Below are 26,771 nucleotides of genomic sequence, written 5' to 3' on the forward strand. Positions count from 1 at the left end.
GCGTGTCTACTTAGTAACTATCTAATTCACGTGTCAGACACTGAAATATAGAAGGCTGCACTTAAGCTCTTGAATGGAAACCTTTTAACCACTAGATCAACAACACAGGAAAAGTTAGAACCACAGACTGTCAACGTGATAAAGGACCTGCAGCTCGTTTTTGCCTTTTTTTTTTTTTAAGAGATGAGAGACATTTGGTTTTTATTTTACTTTCATATCCTTTATGTAAATGTAACATTAGTACTTCCCTTTATGGCCAACAGCCAAGACTGGGGTGATTTTACAATGATTACCAGAGGAAAGAGAGGGGATGAGAGAAAAAGAGGCTGTGTAAATCCATGCTAAGACGCCACACAGTCACGTGGACCTCCCGCCACACACCTGGGCTGCAGCCTAGCCAGGACCAGCGCACAAATCTAAGATTTGAGACCTGGTTGGGCCACTCATCAGCTCTGTGACTTGGGAGTCAGAGACATCCCTCCCTGAGCTTCAATCACCAATACATAAGAACAACCATTTCACAGGGAAGTTGTTTTTTTTCTTTTTAGATGCTGTCGAGTGGACTCTGACTCTTGACGACTCCATGTACAACAGAATGAAATGCTGCCTGGTCCTGCGTCATCCCCAGAATCACTGGCATACTCAAGTCCATCACAGCAGCCACTGTGCCAGTCCATCTCATTGAGGGTCTCCCTTGCCCTCGCTGGCCCTCCACTTCACCAAACATTGTGTCCTCCTCCACTGATTGATCCCACCTGATAACATGCCCAAAATAAGAGAGTCCAAGTCTCAGGCAATATCCTGTGATCCATAAGGTTTTTACTGGCTAATTTTTGGAAGCAGATCGCCAGGCCTTTCTTCCTAGTCTGTCTCAGTCCAGAAGCGCCGCTGAAACCTGTCCACAATGGGTGACCCTGCTGGTATTTGGAATGCCAGTGGCATAACTTCCAGTATTACAGCAACATACAAGACATCACAGTATGACAAACTGACAGATGGGTGGTGGTAGGGCTATTGGGAGGATTAAATAAGATCATGCATTTAAGTGCTTTAGCACTGACACATAATAAATGCTAAATGCTAGTTATTTATATATTTGTTACTTTTTTATGAAAAATGGGTTTTCCTGAGCTCCTCTTCTAGACTGTTTAAGTTTCATGAGAGTAGGACTCCTGTCCATCGTGGTCACTTCTGCAAAACCAGCACTTAGCAGACCTGGTAAGCAGCAGGGGTTTAACAAATATTTGCAGGGGACACTCTACCTATTCTCATTTTTCCTTATGGTCAGTGGCATAGTTTTTTTGGTTTCGTTTCATCTACCTCCTTTTTTTTTTCCTCAAGGTTTTATAATATAAACATCATGGAGTGCTGGTGGTGCAGTAGTTAAGCACTCGGCTGCTAACTGAAAGGTTGGTGGTTCAAATCCACCAGGAACTCTGTGGGAGAAAGATGTGGCAGACTGCTTCTGTAAAGATTACAGCCTTGGAAACCCTATGGGGCAGTTCTACTCTATTTTATAGGGTCACTATGAGTTGAAATTCGACTTGATGACAATGGGTTTTTAGTATAAACATCGTGACATTTCATTCTTAAATATTTCAGTATGCATCTCTAAAAAGGAAAGATGCTTTCCTTCATAATCACCATATCATTATCACACCCAACAAAATTAACAATAAGTCCTAAATATCATGGAATACCTAGTCCATATTTAAATTTCTTCAAATATCCCCACCCCAAATTCCTTTACAGCTGATTTCCTCAAAACAGGACCAAGTGAAGGAGACGAAATTACATTTGGTTATTAGTTCTTCTACCTTTCTTTGGAGCTAGAAATAGCACCCTACTCCTTTTTGTTGTCTAAGACATTGACTTGTTGAAGAGATCTACCTTCTGGATTTGTCTAACTGCTTAGTTAGAGTAACAGTTTTTATTTCTTTTGGCTGTGTAACTATTTTTCTAAATATTACAAAGTATATTATTACTGTGAGGACTGATTCTTTGGTGGAGACACCTGCCTTTTGAAAAATGAGCTACCTCAGTGAAAGGTCCTATGTGATTAGGGAAAATTCTCCTGTAGATACTTCTAACTTTGGGAGACAAGTCTGGTGTCTGCAGTCACTCAGACCTGGGTTAAGCGATGGCTCCCCCCTCTCCTCAGTATCTAACCTTGCACAAGTCACTTTGGCCTCTTGAAGCCCCAGTGTCCTGACAGTTCAGTGGACGTTACTATGCCTGCCTCATGGGCTGCTGTAAGGATTCAATGATCACACACACACAAGAGCAGCACCGTGTCGGACACACAGTGGGCACTCAGTAAGTACAAGCTACAAATATCACTTTAACTTAAAACTGAGGAACGTTACACGTAAATATGCTTACCTGTCCATGACTTTCAAAATCATTTTCAAGGAGAATCGAAGAAACTTCAGAGTGTGAAGAGGACTTAGAAGTAATTGATTCTAACCTCTCATTCAATATAAGCATCCTTGAATGCTCAGAGGGGAGGGACTCACATCCCAGTGAAGATTCCAGCTTATTTCAGGACATCTGTAATTGCTAGACAGTTAAAACCTAAAAATGTCTTCCCCATGACTCTTGTACATTTGTTGGAGCTCTGGCCACTGGAGCAAAATGAAAAAGTTCATTGTCTGACTGGCCTAATAATAATATTGAAAACCATTATCATATTCCCACCTTAAGGCTTCCCTTTCCACGATGAACAACCCAAGTTGCTTCAAACATTCCTCACATCTTATGGTCTCCAAACAATCCATTTTAAAACAACTACCAGAAATTGCATACGCAAATCAGGGTAGTTTTCCCGAGAGGTCTTACCTGGGGAAGCTCTATTTTTTTTGTCGAAAAATTACAATTTTTCTTTATGAAAACATAATTATCTTACTCATGACACTAATTTAACAATTTGTTAAATGTTGTTAAAAATTTATGGACTGTAACAAATAAATGATCTTTTAGCTATGCTATAAACTAACTTTTATTTATTGATTTTTTCCAGGGGTCATATTCTCAGGGTTTCTCTAGTCTTTGTCAGACAAGTAAGTCTGGTCTTTTTTTTGTGAGTTAGAATTTTGTTCTACATTTTTCTCTAGCTCTGTCAGAGACCCTCTATTGTGATCCCTGTCACAGCAGTCAGTGGTGGTAGCTGGGCACCATCTAGTTGTGCCAGACTCAGTCTGGTGGAGGCTGTGGTAGTTGTGGTCCATTAGTTGTTTGAACTAATCTTTCCCTTGTGTCTTTGGTTTTTTTCATTCTCCCTTGCTCCAGAAGGGGTGGGACCAGTGGAGTATCTTAGATGGCTGTTCACAAGCTTTTAATACCCCAGATGCTACTCACCAAAGTAGAATGTAGAACATTTTCTTTTTCTTGTTGTACTTTAAGTGAAGTTTAAAATTCAAGTTAGTCTCTCATACAAAAATTTATACATACATTGTTATGTGACCCTAATTGTTCTCCCTATACTGTGACAGCACACTCCTCCTTTCCACTCCTGATTTCCCGTGTCCATTCAACCAGCTCCTGACCCTCTCTGCCTTCTCATCTCACCTCCAGACAGAAGCTACTCATTTAATCTCACGTTATCTATTTGACCTAAGAAGCACACTCTTCACAAGTATCTTTTTTATATCTCATAGTCCAGTCTAATCTTTGAAGAATTGGCCTCAGGAATGGTTTTACTTCTGGGTTGACAGAGACTCTGGGGACCATGCTTTCTGGGGTTCCTCCAGTCTCAGTCAATTAAGTCTCATCTTTTCACTAGAATTTGAGTTCTGCACCCCACTTTTATCACGCTCCATCAGGGACTCTCTGTTGTGTTCCCTGTAAGGGCAGTCATTGGTGGTAGCTGAGCACCATCTAGTTCTGGTCTCAGGTTGATGCAGTCTCTGGTTTATGTGGCCCTTTCTGTCTCTTGGGCTAATACTTTCCTTGTGACTTTGGTGTTCTTCATTCTCCTTTACTCCAGATGGGTTGGGACAAATTGATGCATCTTAGATGGCCGCTCACTGGCTTTTAAGACCCCAGATGCCACTCACCAAAGTAGGATGCAGAACATTTTCTTAATAAACTTTGTTATGCCAGTTGACCTAGATGTCCCCTGAAAGCATAGTCCAGACCCGCACCCCATCCCTTGAAGTGTTTGGTTGTATTCAGGAAACTTCTTAGCTTTAGTTTAGTCCAGTTGTGCTGATTTCCCCTGTAGTGTGTGCTGTCCTTCCCTTCACCTAAGATAATTCTTGTCTACTATCTAGTGAATAACCCTCTCCCTCCCTCCCCACCCTCGTAACCATCAAAGAATATTCTCTTCTGTGTTTAAACCTTTTCTTGAGTTCTTATAATAGTGGTCTTATACAATATTTGTCCTTTTGTGACTGACTAAATTCACTCAGCATAATGCTTTCCAGATTCCTCCATGTTATGTTTCACAGATTCATCGCTGTTTTTTGTTGTTGCATAGTATTTCATTGTGTGAATAGAATATACCATAATTTGTTTATCCATTTGTCTGTTGATGGGCACCTAGGTTGTTTCCATCTTTTTGCTATCATGAACAGTGCTGCAGTGAACATGGGTGTGCATATATCTATTCATGTGATGGCTTTTATTTCTCCAAGATCTCCAAGATATATTCCAAGGAGTGGGATTGCTGGATCATATGGTACTTCTATTTCTGGCTTTTTAAGGAAGCACCAAATAGATTTCCAAAGTGGTTGTACCATTTTACATTCCCACTAACAGTGTCTAAGTGTTCCAGTCTCTCCACAACCTAACATTTATTATTTTGTGTGTTTTGGATGAATGCTAGCCTTGTTGAGGTGAGATAGTGCCTCACTGTAGTTTTGATTTGTTCTCTAATGGCTAATGATTGTGAGCATTTCTTCATGTGTCTGTTAGCTGCCTGAATGTCTTCTTTGGTGAAGTGCCTGCTCATATCCTTTGCCCATTTTTCATTTGGGTTATTTGTCTTTTTGTTGTTGAGGTTTTGCAGTATCTTGTAGATTTTAGAGATTAGGCACTGATTGGATTTGTCGTAGCCAAATTTATTTTCCCAGTCTGTAGGTTGTCTTTTGACTCTTGGTGAAGTCTTTTGATAAGCATTTGATTTTTAGGAGCTCCAGGCCATCTAGTCTCTCTTCTCGTGTTTGTGCATTGTTACTTATGGTTCATATTGTATTTATGCCATGTATCAGGGCTCCTAGCATTGTCCCTATTTTTTCTTCCAAGATCTTTATCATTTTTGATTTTATATGTAGGTCTTTGATCCATTTTTAGTTTTTGTACGTGGTGTGAGGTATTGGTCCTGTTTCAGTTTTTTGCAGATGGATATCCAGTTATGCCAGCACCATTTGTTAAAGAGACTGTATTTTCCCCAATTAATGGACTTTGGGCCTTTGTCAAATATCAGCTGCTCATAGGTAGATGATTTTATGTCTGGATTCTCAATTCTGTTCCATCGGTCTATGTATCTGTTGTTGTACCAGTACCAGGCTGTTTTGACTACCATGGTGGTATAATAGTTTCTAAAATCAGGTAGTGTGAGGCCTCCCACTTTGTTCTTCTTCTTGAGTAATGCTTTACTTATCCAGGGCCGCAGAACATTTTCTTTAGAAACTATGTTATGCCAGTTGAGCTAGATGTCCCCTGAGACCACAGTCCCCAACCATCAGCTCAGTAATTCAGTTCCTTAGGGAGTTTGGATGTGTCTATGAAGCTTCATGACCTTGCCTTGGTCAAGTTGTGTTGGCTTCCCCAGTATAGTGTACTGTCTTACCCTTCACCAAAGTTACCACTTACCTATTGTCTATTTAGTGTATAAACTAACTTTTAAAAGTCAGTAGGTAACTAGGTCCACTGAAACTAGAAAGGCTGGTTTCACTATTCATTAACTTTCACTTAAAACTCAGAAAATAGAAATAAACATCCTGTTTTCAAAACTAATGAACGTACCCTGTTTTCAAAACTGATGAACATATCTTATTTTCAGGATTGATGAACATATCTTGTTTCAAAACTTTAGGGGTCTTATAACCCAGGATTCACTGATCTTGTGAATCTTGTGATCTTGTCTTGTAACTGTTTAGCAAAGCTATGTAAATGTCAACCACTGAGAAATTTTATTCAAAAGCTCTTGATAACTTTGTTTATAAAGCATTTTAAGAATCCTCATGAATCAGAGCCCTCATTTACTGGGCAAATTATGTGCTGCTCAACTTTAAAATTGTCTATTAAACCTGCATAGCAATCTATTAATGGTGTTCTGAGTTGTTTATCTTTTGACAGTCATTCGGTGTCAGAAGTGGGATCAGAGCAGAAGCCCCCTGACCAACCCCATGGCTTATGAGTGACTAGCTGCTGATACTCACAGGATCTAGTGTCCAGTAATCCTTCACCAACCCGAGTCCTGAAGGGTAAATCTCTCCCATGTCTGAGCTCCACTCCCTTTGCATTTTTGAGTTCACATTGTTTATTGAAGAAACTCAGGCTAGGCATGACTTGGCCTTGGAGCCTATAAGTCATTTTGGTGAATTACTCTTTTGTTCTATTTCATGTTCTTTCAGACAGCAATTTCATGGAGACCTCAATTTAGGTACAGTCATCTTAGCGATTCTAAGCATGGACCCCTTTTGTTCTAAATCTCCTTCTCCTCCCCCTTGTAAAACCCCTGCTTCTTCCATGTCTTCTTGGTATGGAGCTAGATGTTGTGGGTTTTTGAGTAAGTGTATTGATTATACCAAAGATGACTGGAATTTGTAGTGGTGTCTTTGGCGAACTAAGTTCCCATTTGCTTTGTCTTTTTCACTCTGGAGTCACATGTTGTAATTTCTTAGAAGTGGATTAATTATACTAAAGATTAAACCTGTAGTGAGCATTTTAAAGAACTTTTGTTTGATGTCTGGGCTTTGTTATTGGTTCCCATTTGTTTTATTCAAACACTTTCCTGGGTCTGGGTCCAAGGGGAACTGGACTGGGTCCCATAAAGAGAGTTGGACTGGGTCAACAGAGGCAAGGTAGATTTTAAAATGGGTGCCTGTTTTATTTGAACACTATCCTCAGACTGGGTCAAAAGGAGTTGAACTGGGTTTGACAGAAGACTTGAAATTGCTGTGGCCACTTCAGGGAACTGGGTTTCCACGCTTTTTTCTTCTTCTTTTTTTATGTTGTAGTGTCTAAAAGTGTGCTGATGTCTAAAATAGTTGTCTTTTTCTGTCTTACTACTTTTTTTGTCCTAGAAGCTTGACTTTAAAGAGAGTATTCTGTCTGGCAAAAGTAATTATGTTTTGTGGTATGAAGGCTTAAAATAATTTTCAAGATCTTTAGATAACTTAAAACCCTGGATTGATACTAAATTGAGTTAATCAATATATTTTCACTATAATTTAAGGTTATGTACTTATGCTTTTATTTTTATATATGCCACAGAGAGGATATATGTATATTTGAATCTGCTAATGTGTCCATTTTTTCTTTTGCCACTTTAAAAAGTTGCACTATACGAATGTTATTTCTTAAAACTAAGACTTGATAGATTCATTTATTAGATTTTTAAAGAGTTTTAGTGTCAAATAGTATACAGAACTTAAAATGCTTTTTTTTTCCTGGTAAAATGACAAAAGTCTCTTTAATTAATGGGTTGTTCTTAATAAAAGATGATAAAGGTTAACTTTATCTCTTATGTAATCTGCCTAAAAGGCAAAACTTTATCCAAAATTCCTGAGGATGTCTTTTGTTCAATATATAGATTTTTTTTTTATGCTCTGAGAGTCTCAAAGACAGTCAAGCTGATTCATTATACCTTTTGCAACAATTAGCTGAGAAGGGTCAAAAGGTCTCCAAGGATAAACTGCAGTTTTGTCTGTCCCAAATTTGATAGCTAGGGCATGAACTAAGTGGACAAAGACAAGCCTTTTTACATACGTTCACGAACAAGAAGGTCAAGCCCTGAGGGTGTTAAGAATATGGAAACAAACAGAGACACCTGTAGCCTACTATAGTTTGCGACTGGATCCTTTAGCCAAGGCCTTGCTTGGGTGCTTAAAAGCCGTGGCTGCAACAGCAAAGTTTGTAAAAACATCCTCAGACATAGTGTTACAAAATCCTATCACTCTGTATGTGCCTCATGCCATAGAAACTCTGTTCAAAGTAAGTCACTTTCTTTTTTTTTTTTTGGCCAACAGATTTACAGCTTATAAACTCTCTCTTTTATCCACATCTCATATCTATTGGTCACTAAGATATGGTCAAGTACTGTAAATCACTCATGACTTATACTAAAAGGCATTCACCCCTAGTATTGGAAATGTTAACAGGACTAAGATGGAAATTTTACAAAATTTTGTCTCCTCAACCTTGAGCACCACCAAACATGGACTGGCTGCCTTAAATGAAGAAACTGCAGCCATAAGAAAGGTGGTGTTACAAAATTGGGTGGCTTTGGACATGACTAATACTGCTCAAGGAGGTATCTGTGCTTTACTAAAAGTTGAACGTTGTGTATATATTCCTGATAATGAAGCTTTAGTGAATCACTCCCTCATACATTTACAGACATAATTAAATAGAATTGAACATGTAGAGATGGTACTTGGTAGGCTGAGGTCACAGGATGTTTCTCTGGATGGAGAACCTGGTGGAAGAAATTACTGTTTGATTATTATATATAATAACTGAAAGGATATTTTATTACTTGTTTTATTGTTGGTGTGGGTTTTGCTTACGATGTTTTAGAAGACTGACACACAAGGCCCTACTGACATTACCCTCTCCCACACAGGCTCACGGACAATCGCAGAAGAGGGACGCACAGGACAGTGTAAGCGCTGGGCAGGAAGGGGTGGATTAAGAGGGCCACAAACAATACAAGGGGAATCTCGCCCACAAAGGACTTTGGAAAAGAACCAGAGTACCTGACTGAGCAGTGACCTCGGCCAAGAAAAAAGCACACCAAGCACCTGACTCCACGTAACATCAATTAGAACTCATTAGCTAATACAAAAACAGCCCTTGAGCAATGATGAAAGGGACCTTATCAAGTTCGCCTGACCACTCACACCGCTGCAAAATTAAAAGGCATTGACCCTTGCATTCACAGCTTAGAAACTAAAGGAAAATAGTGTTTTTCTCAAAACTTAACACTATCAATTTCTAAGTATCAGTACATGCTCTAATTACATTTATAGAGATAATTATTATTTTCAGATCAAAATACTTTTGTCCAGGTCAGTTTCCTTTTAAAGATTAAACTTGTTGCCGTCAAGTCTATTTGGACTCATAGCAACCCTAAAGAACAGAGTAGAACTACCCCACATGTTTTCCAAGGAGTGGCTGGCGGATTTGAAGTGCCGACATTTTGGTAAGCAGCCAATTTAAAGATTAAGTATCTTTCAATTCTTTGAAATAAACTGTTCACTTACTCCTCTTTTCTTCCCATTACTGGTGAAAAGTGCTAAATGTATCTTGCATATGTGAACCCATCACTGATATAGGTAATTGTTATGTGCTTCCTTTTAGTATTTACTCCACTTTAGCCTTGGCAGGACCTTGAGGAAACTTCCCTCACATGGCCTTAAAGGACATTATTTTGTGTGTGGCATTGTGTCTACAAAATGCTGCCACCCGATTAGATTGGAACTTGCATTTGGCTTATGGGGTACCTCAAGTTTCCTTCCACTCTAAACTACCTTCTTGAGAAATTAGAAATGCAAGAGCCACAACCTCTGTAAAGGATTGAGAAGAAATCATCAAACATCTGACTGAACAGCTATCAAAGGAAGGACCCCTTACTAAAAGAACTTTAATTGATTGTTCCATGGTGGCCATAATTCCTGGAATCACTGGAATAGGATTTGCTTGTGTTGGACCAAAAAAAAAAAAAAAAAAAACCAATTATTACAATCGTTAGGCAAGGTTGCCTTCAAACTTGATATTCTGAGTAATGCCATATGTTCTTTGTCCACTGAAGTAACTAAAAAAAGAATAATGACTTTACAAAACAGGTTAACTCTTGATTATTTGCTTGCTTCCTGTCATGGATTGAATTGTGTCCCCCAAAAATATGTGTATCAATTTGGCTAGGCCATGATTCCCAGTACTGTGTGATTGTCCATTATTTTGTCATCGGATGTAATTTTCCTGTGTTGTAAATCCTACCTCTGTGATGTTAATGAGGTAGGATAGGCGGCAGTTGTGTTAGTGAGGCAGGACTCAAACTACAAGATTGGACTGTGCCTTGAGGCAATTTCTTTTGAGATATAAAAGAGAGAAGTGAGCAGAGAGACAGGGGGACCTCATACCACCAAGAAAGCAACGCTGGGAGCAGAGCACGTCCTTTGGACCTGGAATTCCTGCGTGGAGAAGCTCCTAGTCCAGGGGAAGACTGATGACAAGGACCTTCATCCAGAGCCAACAGAGAAAGCCTTCCCCTGGAACTGACACCCTGAATTTGGACTTCTAGCCTACGAGACTGAGAAAGAATAAACGTCTTGTTTGTTAAAGCCATCCACTTGTGATACTTCTGTTACAGCAGCACTAGATGACTAAGACACTTCCCAAGGAGGACTGTGTGCTTTAGTAAGAGAAAAATGTTGCACGTATATTAATGACACCCAAACTAAAGAGTACCAAGATATAGTAATGGCTAGAGTGCAAACCAGAGAAGCATCTAATGTTGCCAAGATCCTCCCTGGTGCTTCTGGGGATTTGTTTTCTTGGCTAGGAACTTTAGGTTCTTGGGTTAGACAAGTCTTTCAAACTATTGGCTAATGCATCTTCCTGGTATTATATCCTTTTAAGATTGCTAAGTTGTTTGGTGACTGGGGTCTTAAAAGCTTGAGAGCAGCCATCTAAGATACAGCAAATGGTCTCTTTCCAAATGGAACAACAACGAAAGGCAGAAGCCAAGGAACCAATGGAGATAGTGTGTGTGTGTCATAGCAAGTATTTATGATTACCGAGATCCAAAAAACCTAGATGGTGCCCAGCCAACACTTAGCTGATGAAAGATTCTAATCGAATCGTGATTAAAAGGGGGAAGTTGTGAAAAAATTACAAGTTTTGCATTGTGAAAAGAATTCTTACCCATGACACTAAAGATCATCTTGTTAGGTGTTGTTAAAAATCTATGCACTATAACAAATAAGCTTTTAGATATGCTATAAACTAATCTTTAAAAGTAGCTAGGTAACTAGGCCCACTGAAACCATATAGCCTGGTTTCATTATTAACTTTCACTTAAAACTCAGAAAACAATAAAAATTAATAAACATTCTGTTTTCAAAACTAATGAACATATCCTGTTTCAAAACTTTAGGGGTCTTGTAACCAAGATTCACTGAACTTGTGATTGTCTTGTAGCTGTTTAGCAAAGCTACGTAAATGTTAACCAATCAGAATTTTTGTTCAAAAGCTCTTGATAACTTCGTATATAAAGCACTTTAAGAATCCTTATTAATCAGAGCACTCATCTGTTGGGTAAATGATGTGCTGCCCGACTTTAAAATTGTCTATTAAACCTGCATAGCAATCTATTAATGGTGTTCTGAGTTTATATTACTGACACTGCTGTGATTCCATAGCCTTCTGGAAGTTCCTTTTTGGAATTGCCTCATTACATTATTATATATATACAATATATATATAACCCCCTGCCGTTGATTCCAACTCATAGCTACCATATAGGACTGAGAGAACTGCCCCATAGAGCTTCTGACCTTTTGGTTAGCAGCCAAACGCTTAACCACTGTGCCACCAGGGCTCCTCCTTCAGTCACCCTTAATTTTAACCAAAGATGGTACCACCCAGTTTGAACACCACACTTGCTTTTCAATGACCTCCGAATGGTTCTAAAACTGAAGTCCATCCTGAAACAATGATTTGCTGCCCCTGAGGGTATTCAAAAGCATGGGGTGGAAGCTCTTTAAGTAATATAAAAACTAAAACCATGAAAACACTATTTCTTTAACTTTTAAAATGATCTCAGTGGGGAAGCCTTTCTAATCATGACACAAAACCCAGAAGTCATACGATAAATTTATATTAAAAAAACTTAAATTTGATCAATTTAAACACATTAAAAAACTAAACACACATATACCAAAATTGTGCACTGAAATAAACACCATAAACACCATAAAAAGTAAAAAAAAAAAAAAAGAGAGATGGGGAAAATATATACAACATATTATACCACAATGGGTTAATTTCCTTTATACAGAAAAGCCAAAAAAACAAATCTGTTGCTGTTGAGTGGATTTTGACGATAGCAACCCTATAGGACAGAGTAGGACTGCCCCATAGGGTTCCCAAGGCTGTAATCTTTACGTAAGCAGACTGCCACATCTCTCCACCGTGGAATGGCTGATGGGTTCCAACTGTTGACCTTTCTGTTAGCAGCCAAGTGCTTCAACCACTGTGCCGCCAGGGCTCCTTTTCTATATATAACCAGCTCCTAAAATCAGTAAGAACATGCCCACAATCTTATAGAAAAACTGGCATGGAGCATCAACAGATATATCACAGAAAAGGAAATACACAGGGCTCTTAAGCATATAAGAAGAATTAGATCAATGCATATTAAAACTACCAGTTATCGTTTTTTTTTCTTTACTAGCCAGGATGGCAAAGATCAAAAGGTTTGGCCATGGGTGTGCTGGCACTGAGGCTCGCTGTAGAACTGTACAGTGGCGCCTCTCTGAAGGGAACATCAATCAAAATGTAAAATGCTCATGCCCCTTAGGGTTGGGATGGTGCAGGTGCACAAATGAGAATGGACACCACTCTGTGCCACGAGCCCATGAGATTAAGGTCCCATCCTTCAGATATGGGGACACCTCAGGCCATTATGGGTGGAAGCAGCTCTGTGTAGACAGGGGTTTCTGCACTGCTACCCTAAGTGAAAACAGAGGTGCCAGGTGTGTGAGCAGCGGGCTGATGCGCAGAGGGGCCGCACTCATCAGGAAGCAAAAGGACTCTCCGGAGCACAGATGCCTGTGGCCTCTGGGCACATTCTTGTTGCATCCCCAGTCTGCATCTTTGACAACTCCCACGAGGTGCATGAACAGCTATTTTTAAAAGATGAGAGCCCACTTTTATTATCACAGAGCGAAATGACCTGCATATTTTGCTGGGCCCAAAAATATTCCATGACTTATTTGGTGATCTCCTGGGAAACTTCCAATTGTTTACGCTTTCTTTTTTCAAATGTGAGATCACTAACTTCCTTTAAATGGATCAAATCAATGTTCGCTTTTACCTTAATGCATCTTTTATTTCCGTGCCTCCTAAGTTCTTTAAATATTTAATCTGCTGGGTATTATGGAAGGAGGGGCTGGAGGGGAGACCTGTCAAGGCAGGGGTGGTTGACCGTGGGTGGGGAAGACAGCTTTTGTTTGTGCCCTGGTCCTCATTTGACTCTCTGGTTACCTGGGGAAAGCACCTGGGGCTTGCCAGTGCCTGTCTGTGTCCCCACAGTCCTCTAGCATCCCCCACACCCCCACCAGGCAGAGGACAGCTGGCTCCTGGTTTTGTTTGGTGGTCCTAGGGAGTCTTCTCCATCTTCTGGAGTTGGGGTGGCAACAACCACATTCTAGGGCAGAAGCCCCCGTTTCACCATTGTCCTGCAGGCATAGAGCTGCTCAAATACCAGAAAGGTTTTCTGTCTGTATTCTTTTCCTGCTCCACCTATCGTAAAGTGAAGACTCCGGGAGGTGGGGAGTAACATCATTTTCTTACTTTTTCCTGCAGAGCCATTTCCTCTTTTCCACAGGACCCTCTTCCTGCTTACCTGGTCCCACAGTGACCCTGGGAGGTGAACGGACAGGCGGTGTACCCCTTAGTCGAGGTCCCGAGCTAGGCTGTGGGTGCTGCACAGAGAACTCGAGATGCAGGGGTGGGCCCGCAGCTCCCTCCTGGCACATGTCCCTCTCTGGGCTGTTCCAGATTCCTTAGGCTTTTCTGGCTAGAGAAAACCAAGCCGCAGGAGATGACTGACCCAGAGCCCTGGGGTGGCCCCTGCCGGGTGAGGTCTTGTGTGCATCTCTACCTGCCTGGGCTCCCCGCCACAGCCCAGGCCCCGTAGCCTCTGGTCATCTCATGAGGTGCCCTGACAGCACTTAGACACACCATGATCCCTGCACCCCACTGGGCATTTTCCCCCTAGCTTTCATAAACAGGCTCAGGTGCTTGTGAGTCCCTGGCAGTGCCCGTGAGGCCTTGCAAGAGAAATTCTTGTAAACCTTTTATTTGGGGTGGAACACACATGGCGCCGTTTATTCCACGTACTGTACGTTCACTACTTGATGATATGAGCGTGGAAGTGAGTCATGGTTAAGCACAACTTGGGATGAGATGAAGCTTCCCTGTGACAGGCCAAGCGGGTGAGGAGCATGGGCCAGTGCAGAGGGCAGACAAGGCCTGGGCCCCAGGGCTCCTGACCCTGCCTGGCCTGGCTGCACACATGGCTCACAGGTGCCTGGGGGCGGAGCAGCACTAACTCACCAGGTTTCCCAACACTGACTCAGCACCACCTTGCATGAGAGCTGGGCACACAGGGCGAGGAAGGCCTCTCCACCTCAGCTCCTCCCTCTTTGATTCAGAGTGGCAGGTACTCAGTTAATGCCACGAAACGCAGCCAGACCTCTGGATAATTTCCCTGTTCACAACCAAGGAAGAGATTCACAGTGGAAAGCTCAAGGGCTCACTACTTTTAGGCCTACACAACCTCCCCACCAAATTCCCTCCCCACTCAGAAAGTGGAGGTCTGCTCTGGGGTAGGAAGCCAGACAGGCGGCAAGGTAACAGAGGGTGGCGTGTGGCTGCCCACCACCTCTCCAGGCTAGGGCTGCAGCTCGCTGGCCTCGCGCATGCCCACGGCTGTCTCCACTGCTCACCTGAAGCCAACGCAGCAGAGCCAGGCGCTGGGCCTGGGTGCCCTCTACCCCACCCTCTGCTCTCTGACCCTCAGGTCTTGGGGGAGGGGGGCTGGTAGCAGCCTCACCACAGCCCCTCATCCAATGTGCCTAGGATAAAACCAAGGACGAAGTCGCAGTAATCAGGGGTCGAGCCTGGGGTGGGGTTCCACAAAGGTGTCCTGCTCTCACGGAGACAGCAGCCGCTTATGTGAGGATGTTCATGTGAATCTGAGTGCTGACAGGCAGGGTGGGGTGGCTCACAGCCAGGAGCTGGGCTGCTATTCATTGGCAGGGCCCTTGGGTCGGCTCAGGGAGTCCATGTAGTGAAAAATGGCCCCCAGAGCCCAGCTGGTCTCAATGTCGTCAATTTTCCGAGTCAGCTTGAAGAGACAAAGGGAGAACAGGAAGAGCCATACTTGTTGTGGAGACCAGACTGCTGTAAGAGGAGCCGCACCCCCATGGGCAGTGCTTCCCAGGCACCCCCCAGCATGGGGTGGGGGATGGGGGCGGGGTCAGGGGATCCGCACCCCCATGGGCAGTGCTTCCCAGGCACCCCGCCTAGGCAGAGATGGGGGCGGGGGCGAGATGGGGGGTGCCTCACCTTCAGCACTTTGTTCCCTGGAAACCCGAATTCTTGCAGCAGCAAGCTGACGTAGGTGAGGTCCATGCACACAAAAGGGTTAGTCTGTGTGTGGGTCTCCATTGTCCGACACACTGGGGGCAAAGACAGGGACAAAGATGGGGGTGTCCCAATCAGTGTCTGGGTGATTCACTCCCAGGGGCTGCGGGGAGGGTCAGGACAGGGAGGTGGTCTGCCAAGAGTGCCCTGAGAGGAAGGTTGGGGCAAATCCCACAGTCTCCTCCCAGGTCGTCTCTGCATAAGACCTGAGCATCACACAGGGTGAAGGGATGGATGTCGAGGTTGGCTCAGAAGAGCCCTCTCTCATTCTCCACTCCAACCTGCCCGGAGTTCCTCTCAGCACCTGCTGCCTGGAGGAGGGTCACTGATGCGGTGTCCATGGGGACAAACCCAGAAGTGGCATAAAGGTTAGGAAAAAAGCCACTTTTTCTGGGGTGGAAAATTTATATGTAGAAATATACAAAGTTTAAGTCTATTGATCTGCAAACTGGCAAGCAGAAAGGCAGATGATTGAAAATGAGGCTTTGCTTTCACACCCCGGGGTGGGGGTGAGTGGGATGTAGACAAGGAGGTGGGGGAAAGAGGGAAAGGTGAACGAGAGGCAGGCGGAGCCACTGGCTCGCCCCAGGACCCCACAGGACGCAGCTCTGAACCCTCACATGCCGGTCCGGCTATGCAAGGTCTCCTGGCTGCTTCAGGCTCAGGGACAGTCATGAATTTGCTGGGATACCCACGTGGCAGTGGCTCGGGTGTCCGAAAGAATGAAATTGAGGGAGCCTGTCTCTCACAGAGACAAGGAAGGAACTGGAATTACGGCCTTTCTATAGCGACCACCACCAGGGCCCCGGGCAGCTAACGCACTGGCTGCAGCCATGCTGTCAGGAGGTAGCAGACTCAGTTTGAGCGGGCACAAGTCCCTGAGTGAATGCTGCACATCTCATACCCTCTTAGCGCTAGTCTGGTAATGGCATCAGGACAAAATCCAAGAGTACTAATGCTGGGGCATATCTCCAGCACTGTGGGCATCTGCCCAGTGCCAGGGACAGTCCCGCCTGCCTCTGTCCCCTGGCCCTTCCCAACTAGGGCTCTGCTGGCCCTGAGAGGTGCAGCGGTCACTTACCATACTTGGCTGCAATCTCAAAGTCTCCAACCACCAAGCTGCCTCCTCTCTCGGCATCTGTGGGACAAGAAACAGACACCTGATTCGCTTTGGAGCCACAGAGGCCCTGTGATACAGAGGCTGCCCAGACACCGACGTGGGGTGGGGAGGCTGGGCCAGGAGTTCCAGGGCTATATGGAGCGCTTCCCTGGGACACAGCAGGGGGTGTCGCCGAGGTCAAGCTGTGAGGCGTACTGCCTGCTGAAAGCTGGCTGCTGTAAGAGGCAGTAGGCACCTTGCTCATGGACCGAGGCCTGTGAGGTGGCTGGGCATGGGGTGGACAGGCAGGGAGCCCAGCCAGGGCCTTTCAGGGTCACTGCACCCCCATCCCTGGAATGCCTCCTCAGAGGAAGCTCGCCAAGATCCCTTGGCCACCAAAATTGAGGAAACATTTAATTTCAACTTAAGAAAAGCAAATGTATGGAATCGAAAATGTTTCCTGAAGCCATGGCACTGAGCTCAGCAAAGTATTCTGGCATCAGTTCCCCAAGTTTGAACAAAAAAAAACAAAAACTGTTAAAGGAGTGTTTGCTGGGTCTCAGAAATGCCCCTGGGGACAAGCAGGCAATACCTTTATGGGGCTCTGTAGGAGGGAGATGCTGCCAGCCCTCTGCCACCCCTGGGAGGAGGGTGGGGAGAGCACCTGGCTCTCAGGGACTGTGACTTGGGTCCTCAACACAGCCCAGATGTCCACGCTGGGCCAAGGGGGGTCCAGGGCTGCACTCCCCCGTATGAGAGGCTGCTCACTGCGTTGGGAAGAAGCATCTCCTGACTCTTCCTTAGCTGTGGGCATTCACTGAGTTAGCAGTCGTTGGCATTAGGAGGATGTGACTGACCAACCCAGACCTAGTCCCCGAGCAGGTGTGACCAGTGAGGGTGATGAAAACAGGTATGACGGGAGCACGGCAGCGGACGGGCAACTCCTGGGTGTGCACAGCACCAAGGGACAAGTCATGCTGCCACCTCTGAGCTGTGCTACCTCCTGGGACCCCGGAAGGTGCCAGGCCTCCTGGGGGGCAGCCTGCAGATGGGTGAGGGCACACACTGACTATGGGTGTTAGCGGTGCCCCCCAAGCCAGCCTGGCAGAGGGTGAGGTACCCATAGGTGCCCCACGAGAAGGGCGTGGTAGGCCATGGGCAGCAATCCCAAGGTTACTCCTGGTCTCTGGGTGGGGACCAGCAGGGTCCCTTAGGCTGCCAGGGACCCACCTTGTCTGCCCCTGCTTGTGCCAGAGGGACCTGGGGCTTGGGCTGAGGGTGAGAAGTCACCATTCACCTTGTCCTCACCCCAGCTAGGGTGTGCTGATGTGGTGAGGCCTTCTCAGAGTGGCCCCTCAGTCAGCAAGCAGCAAGGCAGATCCATGGGAGCCAAGAAGGTAAACCCCGGGCCCCAGGATCTGCCTTCTGGGTGGGTGGCTTTTCATTTAAAACATTAACAACGCTTACTGAAAGGCTGACAGTTGGAACCCACCAGAGGCTCTGTGGGAGAAAGCCCTGGTGATCTGCTTCCGTAAAGATTACAGCCAAGAAAACCCTATGGGGCAGTTCTACTATCACATGGGGTTGCTGTGAGTCAGAACTGACTTGACGGCACCCAGGAACAACAACCGTTCCACAGGCAGCGCATTCTGATATTTCCCATTTACCTCACTAAAAAATCCTGGTCACAGCCACTAAACTGACTTCACAACCCTCTCAAGAGTTTCACTCATACTTTGAGAAGCACTAGCCAAGGCACACCGAGTATCTTTTCCTCCCCATAATTTACTTCCCGGGGTGTGGACAATGAGTCAGAATGCGCCCTGTGAGCTCCTGGGGCTGATTTGCCAAGTGGACAAGCCCTCTCCACGCCAGCTTGGAACACTCTGGCCCCGGCAGAGGGAGCACTGGGCAGGCAAGGCACGCCGTCACGAAGCAGCTCCCTGAGCAGGTGCACAGCCACAGCGTGAACTGTCGGATATCCTAGACCATCACACAGCCTGTGCAATGTGCTTCAAGGGTGCGTGGGCTTCAAGGGCACAACCTGCCTTAGAGAGATAATCTGTGTATAAAAAGTAGGCTGATTATGCTCCATTCAGACAACAAGCAGCCTTCCCACGACCCTGCTGCTAAGTGATGTCTATGACCCTAAAGAGCCCAGGGTGCCCACAGGTGCTTCCTGTCCGCACAGCTCAACCACGCGCTGTCCTTACCGATGAGGCCAACTTGTGCAGCGAGGTCATAGTAGTAGGAGAAGGCGTAGAAATCCATGTGCTTCACTTCCTCTGTCCTGTGCACTTTGCCTCGAAGGATTTCTGACACTCTGCTGGCACACAGCTCATGGGGGTTGGCTGCTGGCAGAGGACAAACACAAAGCTGGGGTCAGGTGGTCTTGAGTGCGTGGTCCCGGAAGGGCAGAGTGGGACTGGGTACACACACCTCAACAGGACCATGCGGGGACCACCTCCAAGGCACCGTGTGACCTCAACTGGCCAAACGGCCTTGAGGTGCAGTCCCAGAGTCTGCGTGGCCCCCACACCATCAAGCCTGGGCTGTACAAGGAGTGTGTTCTGCTCGATTTTTGCTCCACCTCGAAGGTGAGGTCTGCATTCTCACTGTCACACAGATGAGGAAACAGGCCTACCCGGCAGCATGCAGAGCTCCTGTGGCCGGTCACTACCGCATGGCTTGGAAGGAGAAACAAACAGCGCAGGCCTTGAGGCTAAGGGATTGCCTCGGGCATCTGACAGCGCCTCCACTCATCTCACCTCAACCCCCTCCGACCTTCCCCTCAAACCTGCTGCACCCAGTCTCTCCATATGGCCCTATGGCGGCCCATCCTTCACACCTCACACCCAAACCATAAGCAAAGCATACCTAGCATCCATCACTTCTCTCTGCTTCCACTGACACTCTGCACCAGCCTGGTCTCTGCCCTCCACCTCTCTCCCCAGTGATGCTGAGCCACACACCTGACCTTTGGACTCATTTCCTGCTATGCTCCCTATCAGGCCAGTCACACTGGCTCCTCCTTGATCCTTAAACACAGCAGATGCCTCAGGGCCTTTGCACGTGCCCTCCCCACCAGCACGGCTGATCTACAACTGTGAGGCTCATTCCCCACCTCGTCATCTCTTGGCTCAAAAGTAACCAGATGAGGCCTTCCTCAACTGACTTCCCCCTCAGCACTTCCTTCTTCTTTCCTTGTTTCATTTTCCTTCAAAGCATTTCTACAGTTTTCCTGTCCAACCCCTCCCACTACAATGTCAGCTCCCTGTGGGAGCTGTCTGCGTCATCCACTGCTGTCTGCCCAGAGCCTGAAACACACACGAGAACCCCTGAGCTGATGATGCTCAGCACCACAGACCAGGTAGACACACCTCATGCCCCTAGATGCAGCTCGGAAACAACACTTCAGTATTTCCTTCAGAAGCAGACAAATGGGCACAGGGCACCAAGATGGCCAGGGTGAGGGGCAGGCCTGGCAGGGCCCTGCTGCCAGGTAGTGCAAGGGAGGCAGAATCTGCGCTGAAGGAGGGAGCTGGCGTCTCCCTCTATTCAAAGTCAGGCTCCTCAGTGAGCTCCTGTTTGTCTCACAGCCTGGGACGCTTGGTCCTTCCTCATTAGAGACTTGTTAGGAAACTCAACGTTTGTGAAGAAAGTGCTCGGGGACACGTGAGGGGGCCCTGTGGAGTGGCTCCCAGCACTCTGGCTAAGACCCGGAGCCCCAACGAGGACCAGGCCCACACCTACCCTGTGGGGCACACGGCTTGTCTGAGAGGCTTGGCAGCTGTGTCTGAGAGGCTTCTTCTCCCACGTCAGGGCCTGGGGAGGACAGGCTGCCACCCTCTCACTTTATAAACACCGGTGAGCAAGCCACCTACCTGCCTTCTCTCCCGAAATTCTGTAAGTGACTTCAGCATGCTCCCACTCTCCTCTGAAGCCAGGGGGCAGACAAGGGCTGACCAGCTCCTTCCCATCTGTAGCTGAAATAGAAGGATCGGACAAAAAGCATGTGACAACGTGAGCACTGGGGTGTGCAGTCAGGCACATACAGAACCCCGAGGTGGCCACCGGGGGTGCAGAGGGCTGTGAGGTCAGGACCAAGGCATCAGAAGTCCAGAAAGCACACATCCTTTTATGTCCCCGATTGACTGGGGGATGAGACGCCCGTGGAGGAGTGCTGAGACATCCAGCGATGGCCCCAGCTGCCTGAGCACAGCTGCAGGGCCCCAGGCAGCACCAGCAGAGGTGTCTAGCAGAACCCGGGAATCAAAGGTCCGAAAGCGACCGCTGTTTGCAGTTTAAACCATGAAGTATGGGGTGATCTGCTATGCAGCAGTAGAGAACAAACAGGGAGACTTGTCCTCTCAGGCAGGGAGCGGTTCACAGCCCTTGCACCCGGTGTCAGGTCTGGCCTGACAAGACAGTGTACCCCCTGCTGCTCTGGTAGAAGGGAGCATTCCGGGCCAGCTGACCTGAACACTCTGGCTAGATGACAGGTGTCCTTGGGCCCCAGAGTGAGGGTCGCAGGTGACTCTGAGACTTAGACGTGTATCTGGTTCACAATAAAGGACACCTAGACTTGAAAGAAGTGAACTGAAACAGGATGTGCATGGAAAACCCAAAATTCCATCTGGACATTCCAAGCCTATTGGAAGGACAAGGCCCTGGTGAGAGGAGGTAGAGGTGCTGGGCCATGGAGGGAGGTGTGTGGAGGCAGCTGGGAAACACAGCACAGGGCATCTGGGGCCCGAGAGTGAGCGTCGGTCTGAGTGGTGCGCCCCACACGTGACACTCGGGGAGAAGAGATGCCACCAAGGCAGTTAGGAAAGCCTGGTGCCAGCCTCTAAGTGCTGTCTCCGTGGGGACAGGGAGGTTCTATGAGTAACACCCTCACGAAGGCCAGCTGTGGGCTTAACCCAAGAGCAAGCTTCTCCTCAGTGAGGTCCAGCCAGAAGGGCCAAAAGGAATCCTGGGGCAAAGTCACGCTTTGTAGCAACTTGACCAGACACTGCTCCACCCCAGTCACAGGAAGGGCAGGGTGGCTCTGTGCGCGCCTTCCTATAGCAAGAGGTGATGGAAAGTTCCCTCAGGGTCCCTACATGTCCTGAAGAACAAGGTCAACTCTTCAAACCCTCACACACAAGTCAATGCCAAGTGGAGGTGGCTACTGCACACTGTTACTTGGGCTCTTAGAATCTTCCAGCACAGTGCTTCAGAAATGACTCCACAAACAGCTTTCTTTCTAAAAAGCAACAGAATGTGTGCAAGGCAAACACATCCAATTGAGAAAAGGTAGAGGAAGTGTCCCTGTTGGGTCCACGGTCCCTGACCTGGCCCTTAGGGTCAGCAGCCTGTCCCACAGCCTGGCTGTGCCCAGCAGGCTGCAGGTGTGGCGGAAGGGGTAGGGGAGGTGGGACAGCCTTCCCCCAGGACAAGGCTCACCCTCCTGCTGACAGTGGAGGCTGAGGTCATGAGTGTGGCCTCCACATGTGTCCCACTTACCAGGCTGGCCTTCTACACCGCCCAAGAGTGCGAGCCGGGCCGACATCAGTCCAAGCCCCAGGTAGCTGTGGGAATGAAGCAGCGTGAGAGAAGGATGTGCACGGGCACTCTGGGCTGTCCTGCTCTCTGTCTCCAGAAGCCACCTGGCCTGGTCCAAATTCAGTGGGGAAGGGAGGGTGCCTGCCGCAAGGCAGTTAGCAGGCTTTCCTGCTCCTTCTAGAAGCCTCTCGATAGAGCTGAGGGAATTCAACTAATTAACTCACCAGATGGGGGCCTATTATGGGGAAGCAGCTCAGCTAGGAGCTGGGACATCGTGGTGAGTTATGACACACACGGCCCCTTCCTCATGGGGCTTGTACCTTTATGAAAGGAATTTATGTAAGGTGCTGTGTGGCAAACAGATGATCCAGAAACTTCTCTGCCTAGTGCATGGGCCCCTCCTTCTCCTCCAAAGCAGAACAGAATAAGCATAAAAGAAGAAATTAGTGTTACTGTAGGTAAATATAAAGATGAAGAAGGATGAAGGTGGAGGAGGAAGGAGAAGGGTGACGGGGGAGGAGGAGGGAGGAAGAAGAGAAAACAGGAGGAGAGGTACGAGGGGAGAGGAGTAGGCAGTCAGGAGGGAGAAGGCAGGAGAAGGGAGGAGAGGAAGGAAGAGGGAAGGAGGAGGAAGGAGGAAGAGGGGGAGGAAGAAGAGAAGATATGCTCCAAGGCTTGGCGGGACCTATGGCAGAGAGAGTCCTGGGTGCAGGTCTGTGACTGAGGCCTCAGTCCCACTCTCTCCACTGAGGCATGATGGGTTCCAGCAATGTCTGCTGAGTATAGTGTTGGACTGTCCCTATTCCTCACTCCCAAAAACAGACCTGTAGGAGTAGAGCTGGTAGGTCCTGTTGAACATCTGCAGTAATGTGATGTAGCTGGCCGGGGAGGTCTGAAGGGTGCCCTGGGGAACACAGAAGGGTCACTGTGCTGCCTGCTGGTCTCTCTACAAAATAGCCCCCACTCCCTCAATTCACTTGAAAGAAAATGTCATTCACAGACACATTCAACTAGGTTAGCTTTTCACAAAGTCACATGCTGTAAACGAGCTTGGAACAAGGAGTAAAAACTAAGCATCTGTCATGGATTGTATTATGTCCTCCCCAAAATGTGTATGTCAATTTGGCTGGGCCATGATTCCTGGTATTTTGTGATTTTCCTATATGTTGTAAATCCTGCCTCTATGATGTTAGTGAGGGAGGATGGGTGGCAGTTGTGTTAGTGAGGCAGGACTCAATCTACAAGACTGGATTGTGTCCTGAGGCAGTCTCTTGAGATATAAAAGAGAGAAGTGAGCAGACAGGGGGACCTCATACCACCAAGAAAGCAGTGCCAGGAGTGGAGCACGTCCTTTGGACCCGGGGTCCCTGCACGGAGAAGCTCCTAGTCCGGGGGAAGATTGATGAGAAGGCTGACAGAGAGAGAAACCCTTCCCCTGGAGCTGATGCCCTGAATTTGGACTTTTAGCCTACTTTATTGTGAAGAAATAAACTTCTCTTTGTAAAGCCATCCACTTGTGGTATTTCTGTTATAGCAGCACTAGATGACTAAGATAACACCCAAAATGAAAAAGCATGTTTTTCTGCCTTCTGTGTAACTTTCCCATCCTCACAAACACGCCTTGCATCAGGAACTGCAACGGATCTTCTATTGAAAACCAGCAATAAAACAGGGGAAGGAGGAGCCCTTTGAAAGCAGCAAGTGGTCTTAACCGGAAGCTTCTCCTCTAGAGCCTCTATGGTGAGGAGGTGCTCCCCTGGAGCCTCTATGGGGAGGAGGTGCTCCCCGGAGCCTCTATGGGGAGGAGGTGCTCCCCTGGAGCCTCTATGGTGAGGAGGTGCTCCCCTGGACCCTCTATGGTGAGGAGGTGCAGGGCTTTCTGCAGCAGGTGGATGGAACCAGCTCTCCTCGCCCTGCAGCGGAGCACTGCAGGGAAGGGCACCTTGCTTTCCGCTTGGCCCAAAGGTTCCAGTTTTAGCTAATTTATCCTCCATCTGTGAAATGGGCGTGAGTGCACACTTCCCCATCATGATTTCTATGCTTTTTTCCAGGCAGAGTTAGAACCAAAATAAAAAAGCAGGAACTGGGAATATACTTGGCTGTGGGCTAAGAGAGGCATAGTGCCTTGACCTGGCACCCCAGCTCCTGCCATCCCAACAGGAGCGGCCGCCCAGCCCCCGTGACTCAAGGATGCCTGTCCTGCCTCCTGCCTGGGGCCGTGTGGGCTGGTTACCTGGAGGCTCGGCAGGAAGGTGATCTGTGTGGATCCTCCGCCCAAGTCCAGCATGCCCACACTGCTTCTTCCGGGGGCTTTCAAACTGCCTGGAGTATGCGCAACCAAAAACCAACCCAGCACAGCTGTGTTAATGAGTAGATACGGACAGCAGACAAGTTACACAGAGAGAGGTGAGGGCCCAGCCCTCAGTGGGAAGTGAAACAAGACGGAAGCGGGAGCCTGCGTCGCCTTACACACGCACTGTAGGTTAAGGGATACATGACAGCGCCTCCGGTGGTTGCGGTCTGAGTGACGTGGGACAATACTGGCCCTCAGGAGAGGCACTGGACCTGAAGTCCCTACTGGGAAGAAGATCACTGGTGTGCTCCCAAAGGCACTGGCCTCTGGCACTTCTACGGCACCTGGCGGGCAGCGGGCAGCTCTCCCTCCTCTGCCACGGAGCTTCTCATCTTCTCACGTGGGAGGTCTCTGCCACGGAGCTTCTCATCTTCTCACGTGGGAGGTCTCTGCCACGGAGCTTCTCATCTTCTCACGTGGGAGGTTTCTGCCACGGAGCTTCTCATCTTCTCACGTGGGAGGTTTCTGCCACGGAGCTTCTCATCTTCTCATGTGGCAGACTTCTGCCAGGGAGCTTCTTTCTTCTCATACATGCCTCAGACACACTGCTCTTTTATGAAGGATAGTAAGGGGACAGAAACCCATAGGAAGCGAGGATGGCCTGGGAATGAGTGCTCCCACTGCCTGTTTCAAGGTGTCTGTTCTGCTATCCCCACAGCAGAGGAGTCCAGTTATTTGAAAGCATGACTTGTTTTACTGTTACTCCTCTTACAGCCCAGGCCACCAACAGGTCTGCTGCAGGAGGAGGCACAGGTGTGCCGGGTGGCTGTCCCGACCCACAGCACCCCCTCTCCTAAGCACCTGCTGCAGTGTGAGTCCCAGGAGTTAACAGGTAGGAGCGAGGCCTCTGTTCTCTAGAAAGCCCTGCCCTGAGCCACAGGTGCAGACACCTGAGAATGGTGAGGTGGGCACACGTACCTGTCAGGAAGTTGACAGTGATCCAGGCGGAGACACCTATGACAGAGAGAGAGAGAGAGATAATACACAGGTGCTGAATCACGGAAGTGCTGCAAGTCACACCTAAGGCCCTCAGGTGCCTACTTTCAGACTACAGGCACACAGAAGCAGGTGACCACTCCCTCACTTAGAGGCATTTCATTCACAGACAAAACCCCGTGGCGAGAAGACACTGTACTAAACAACTAGACTACCTGCTCAATGCCACATCCTCCCCCTGTTCTCTGTCACCGGCTTCCTCTTTCTGGAAGAGGCAGGAAAAGATCCAAATGCTCCCCCTGCCCCCATACAAGTAAACTCTTAGGGTCATATTTAAAAGCAGGGGGGCCGTGAGGAACCATTTAAGTATCTCTCTTAGAATTACAACAGCAAGAACATTCTAAATCTGCAGCAACTGGGGATTCTAAATGTTCTTAAAACTGAAAAGGTGGTTTATTTTCAGAAACTTCACCTGTGCCAGGTTCAGAGTTGGTCAAGAAGAGCACTTGTTTCTAACACTGGCACCAAAAAGACCCTCTGGGACATTTAAGCTGTGAGTCGCAATGGGACAGAGGCTTTGGCTCCTCTGACCAGGGAGGAGCCTCTCGACTGAGCTCTTGGCAGAAGCACTTCACGGTCAGTCTCAGGGGCATCCTTTGTCAGACCAAGGTGCTCTGGACAACTCTACCTTCGTCCGTTCCGTTCATGATGGAGACACAGTCCTCCCTCACGAGGAAAGGTGAGGCCTTAAACACTTCTTCCACCTGGACATAAAAAGAGAGATGCAGTTTTTCACAGAATTTAAATCAGTAGTCCCAGTAACGTGAGGCTTTCAACAGGCATTAACAGAACAGCAGAGGGGAGTCTGATGGTGTTCTGAAGTGACGAAGACTAAAGCCTGTTTTAACCTCCTCCAATCCAGGTAATAACTCCCAGATGCACTGGGCAGAGGCTGCCCAGAGGCCCGGCCTGGCTACTTTGGACTGGGTGGCTCCAGGAAGCTGGATGGTGGGATAAGCTGGGTGGGCATCGAAATGTTGTCCTGCTGTGACCTGGAAACGAAGGGTGGAGCTGACAGAGACCAGACCTAGAGCCATGTACATGGGTGTGGCCTGGTGGGCACTGCCCCAGCACCAGTGGGGGACTGCTAATGGACAAGAGGACAGCCAGCAGAAGGGGCTTAGGGCAGTGGGCACTGCCCCAGCACCAGTGGGGGGACTGCTAATGGACAAG

At 47.4% G+C, this 26,771-nt stretch overlaps 1 protein-coding gene across 14 annotated transcripts in view; it reads right to left on the minus strand.

The window, feature by feature from the left end:
• Window positions 1–12,353: 12,353 nt before the first annotated feature.
• Window positions 12,354–26,771, minus strand: part of ENTPD6 (ectonucleoside triphosphate diphosphohydrolase 6) — a 45,222-nt gene continuing 30,804 nt past the window's right edge. For 11 of the 14 annotated variants that reach the window (XM_023731376.1, XM_023731374.1, XM_023731370.1 and 8 more), the window contains 10 exons: window positions 26,227–26,302; window positions 25,521–25,556; window positions 24,483–24,607; window positions 23,074–23,153; window positions 22,211–22,275; window positions 20,587–20,688; window positions 18,916–19,056; window positions 16,685–16,741; window positions 15,526–15,638; window positions 12,354–15,304 (listed from right to left, as the gene is read on the minus strand). In XM_023731376.1, coding sequence (XP_023587144.1) covers window positions 15,203–15,304; window positions 15,526–15,638; window positions 16,685–16,741; window positions 18,916–19,056; window positions 20,587–20,688; window positions 22,211–22,275; window positions 23,074–23,153; window positions 24,483–24,607; window positions 25,521–25,556; window positions 26,227–26,302 — 897 coding nt within the window. In that variant the 3' untranslated portion in view covers window positions 12,354–15,202. The remainder of the gene's footprint in view (window positions 15,305–15,525; window positions 15,639–16,684; window positions 16,742–18,915; window positions 19,057–20,586; window positions 20,689–22,210; window positions 22,276–23,073; window positions 23,154–24,482; window positions 24,608–25,520; window positions 25,557–26,226; window positions 26,303–26,771) is intronic. The other 3 variants (XM_023731378.1, XM_004376469.2, XM_023731377.1) reach the window with 3 other exon arrangements.

This window comes from Trichechus manatus, unplaced genomic scaffold (genome assembly GCF_000243295.1).
Source record: "Trichechus manatus latirostris isolate Lorelei unplaced genomic scaffold, TriManLat1.0 scaffold00042, whole genome shotgun sequence".
Taxonomy (NCBI): domain Eukaryota; kingdom Metazoa; phylum Chordata; class Mammalia; order Sirenia; family Trichechidae; genus Trichechus; species Trichechus manatus.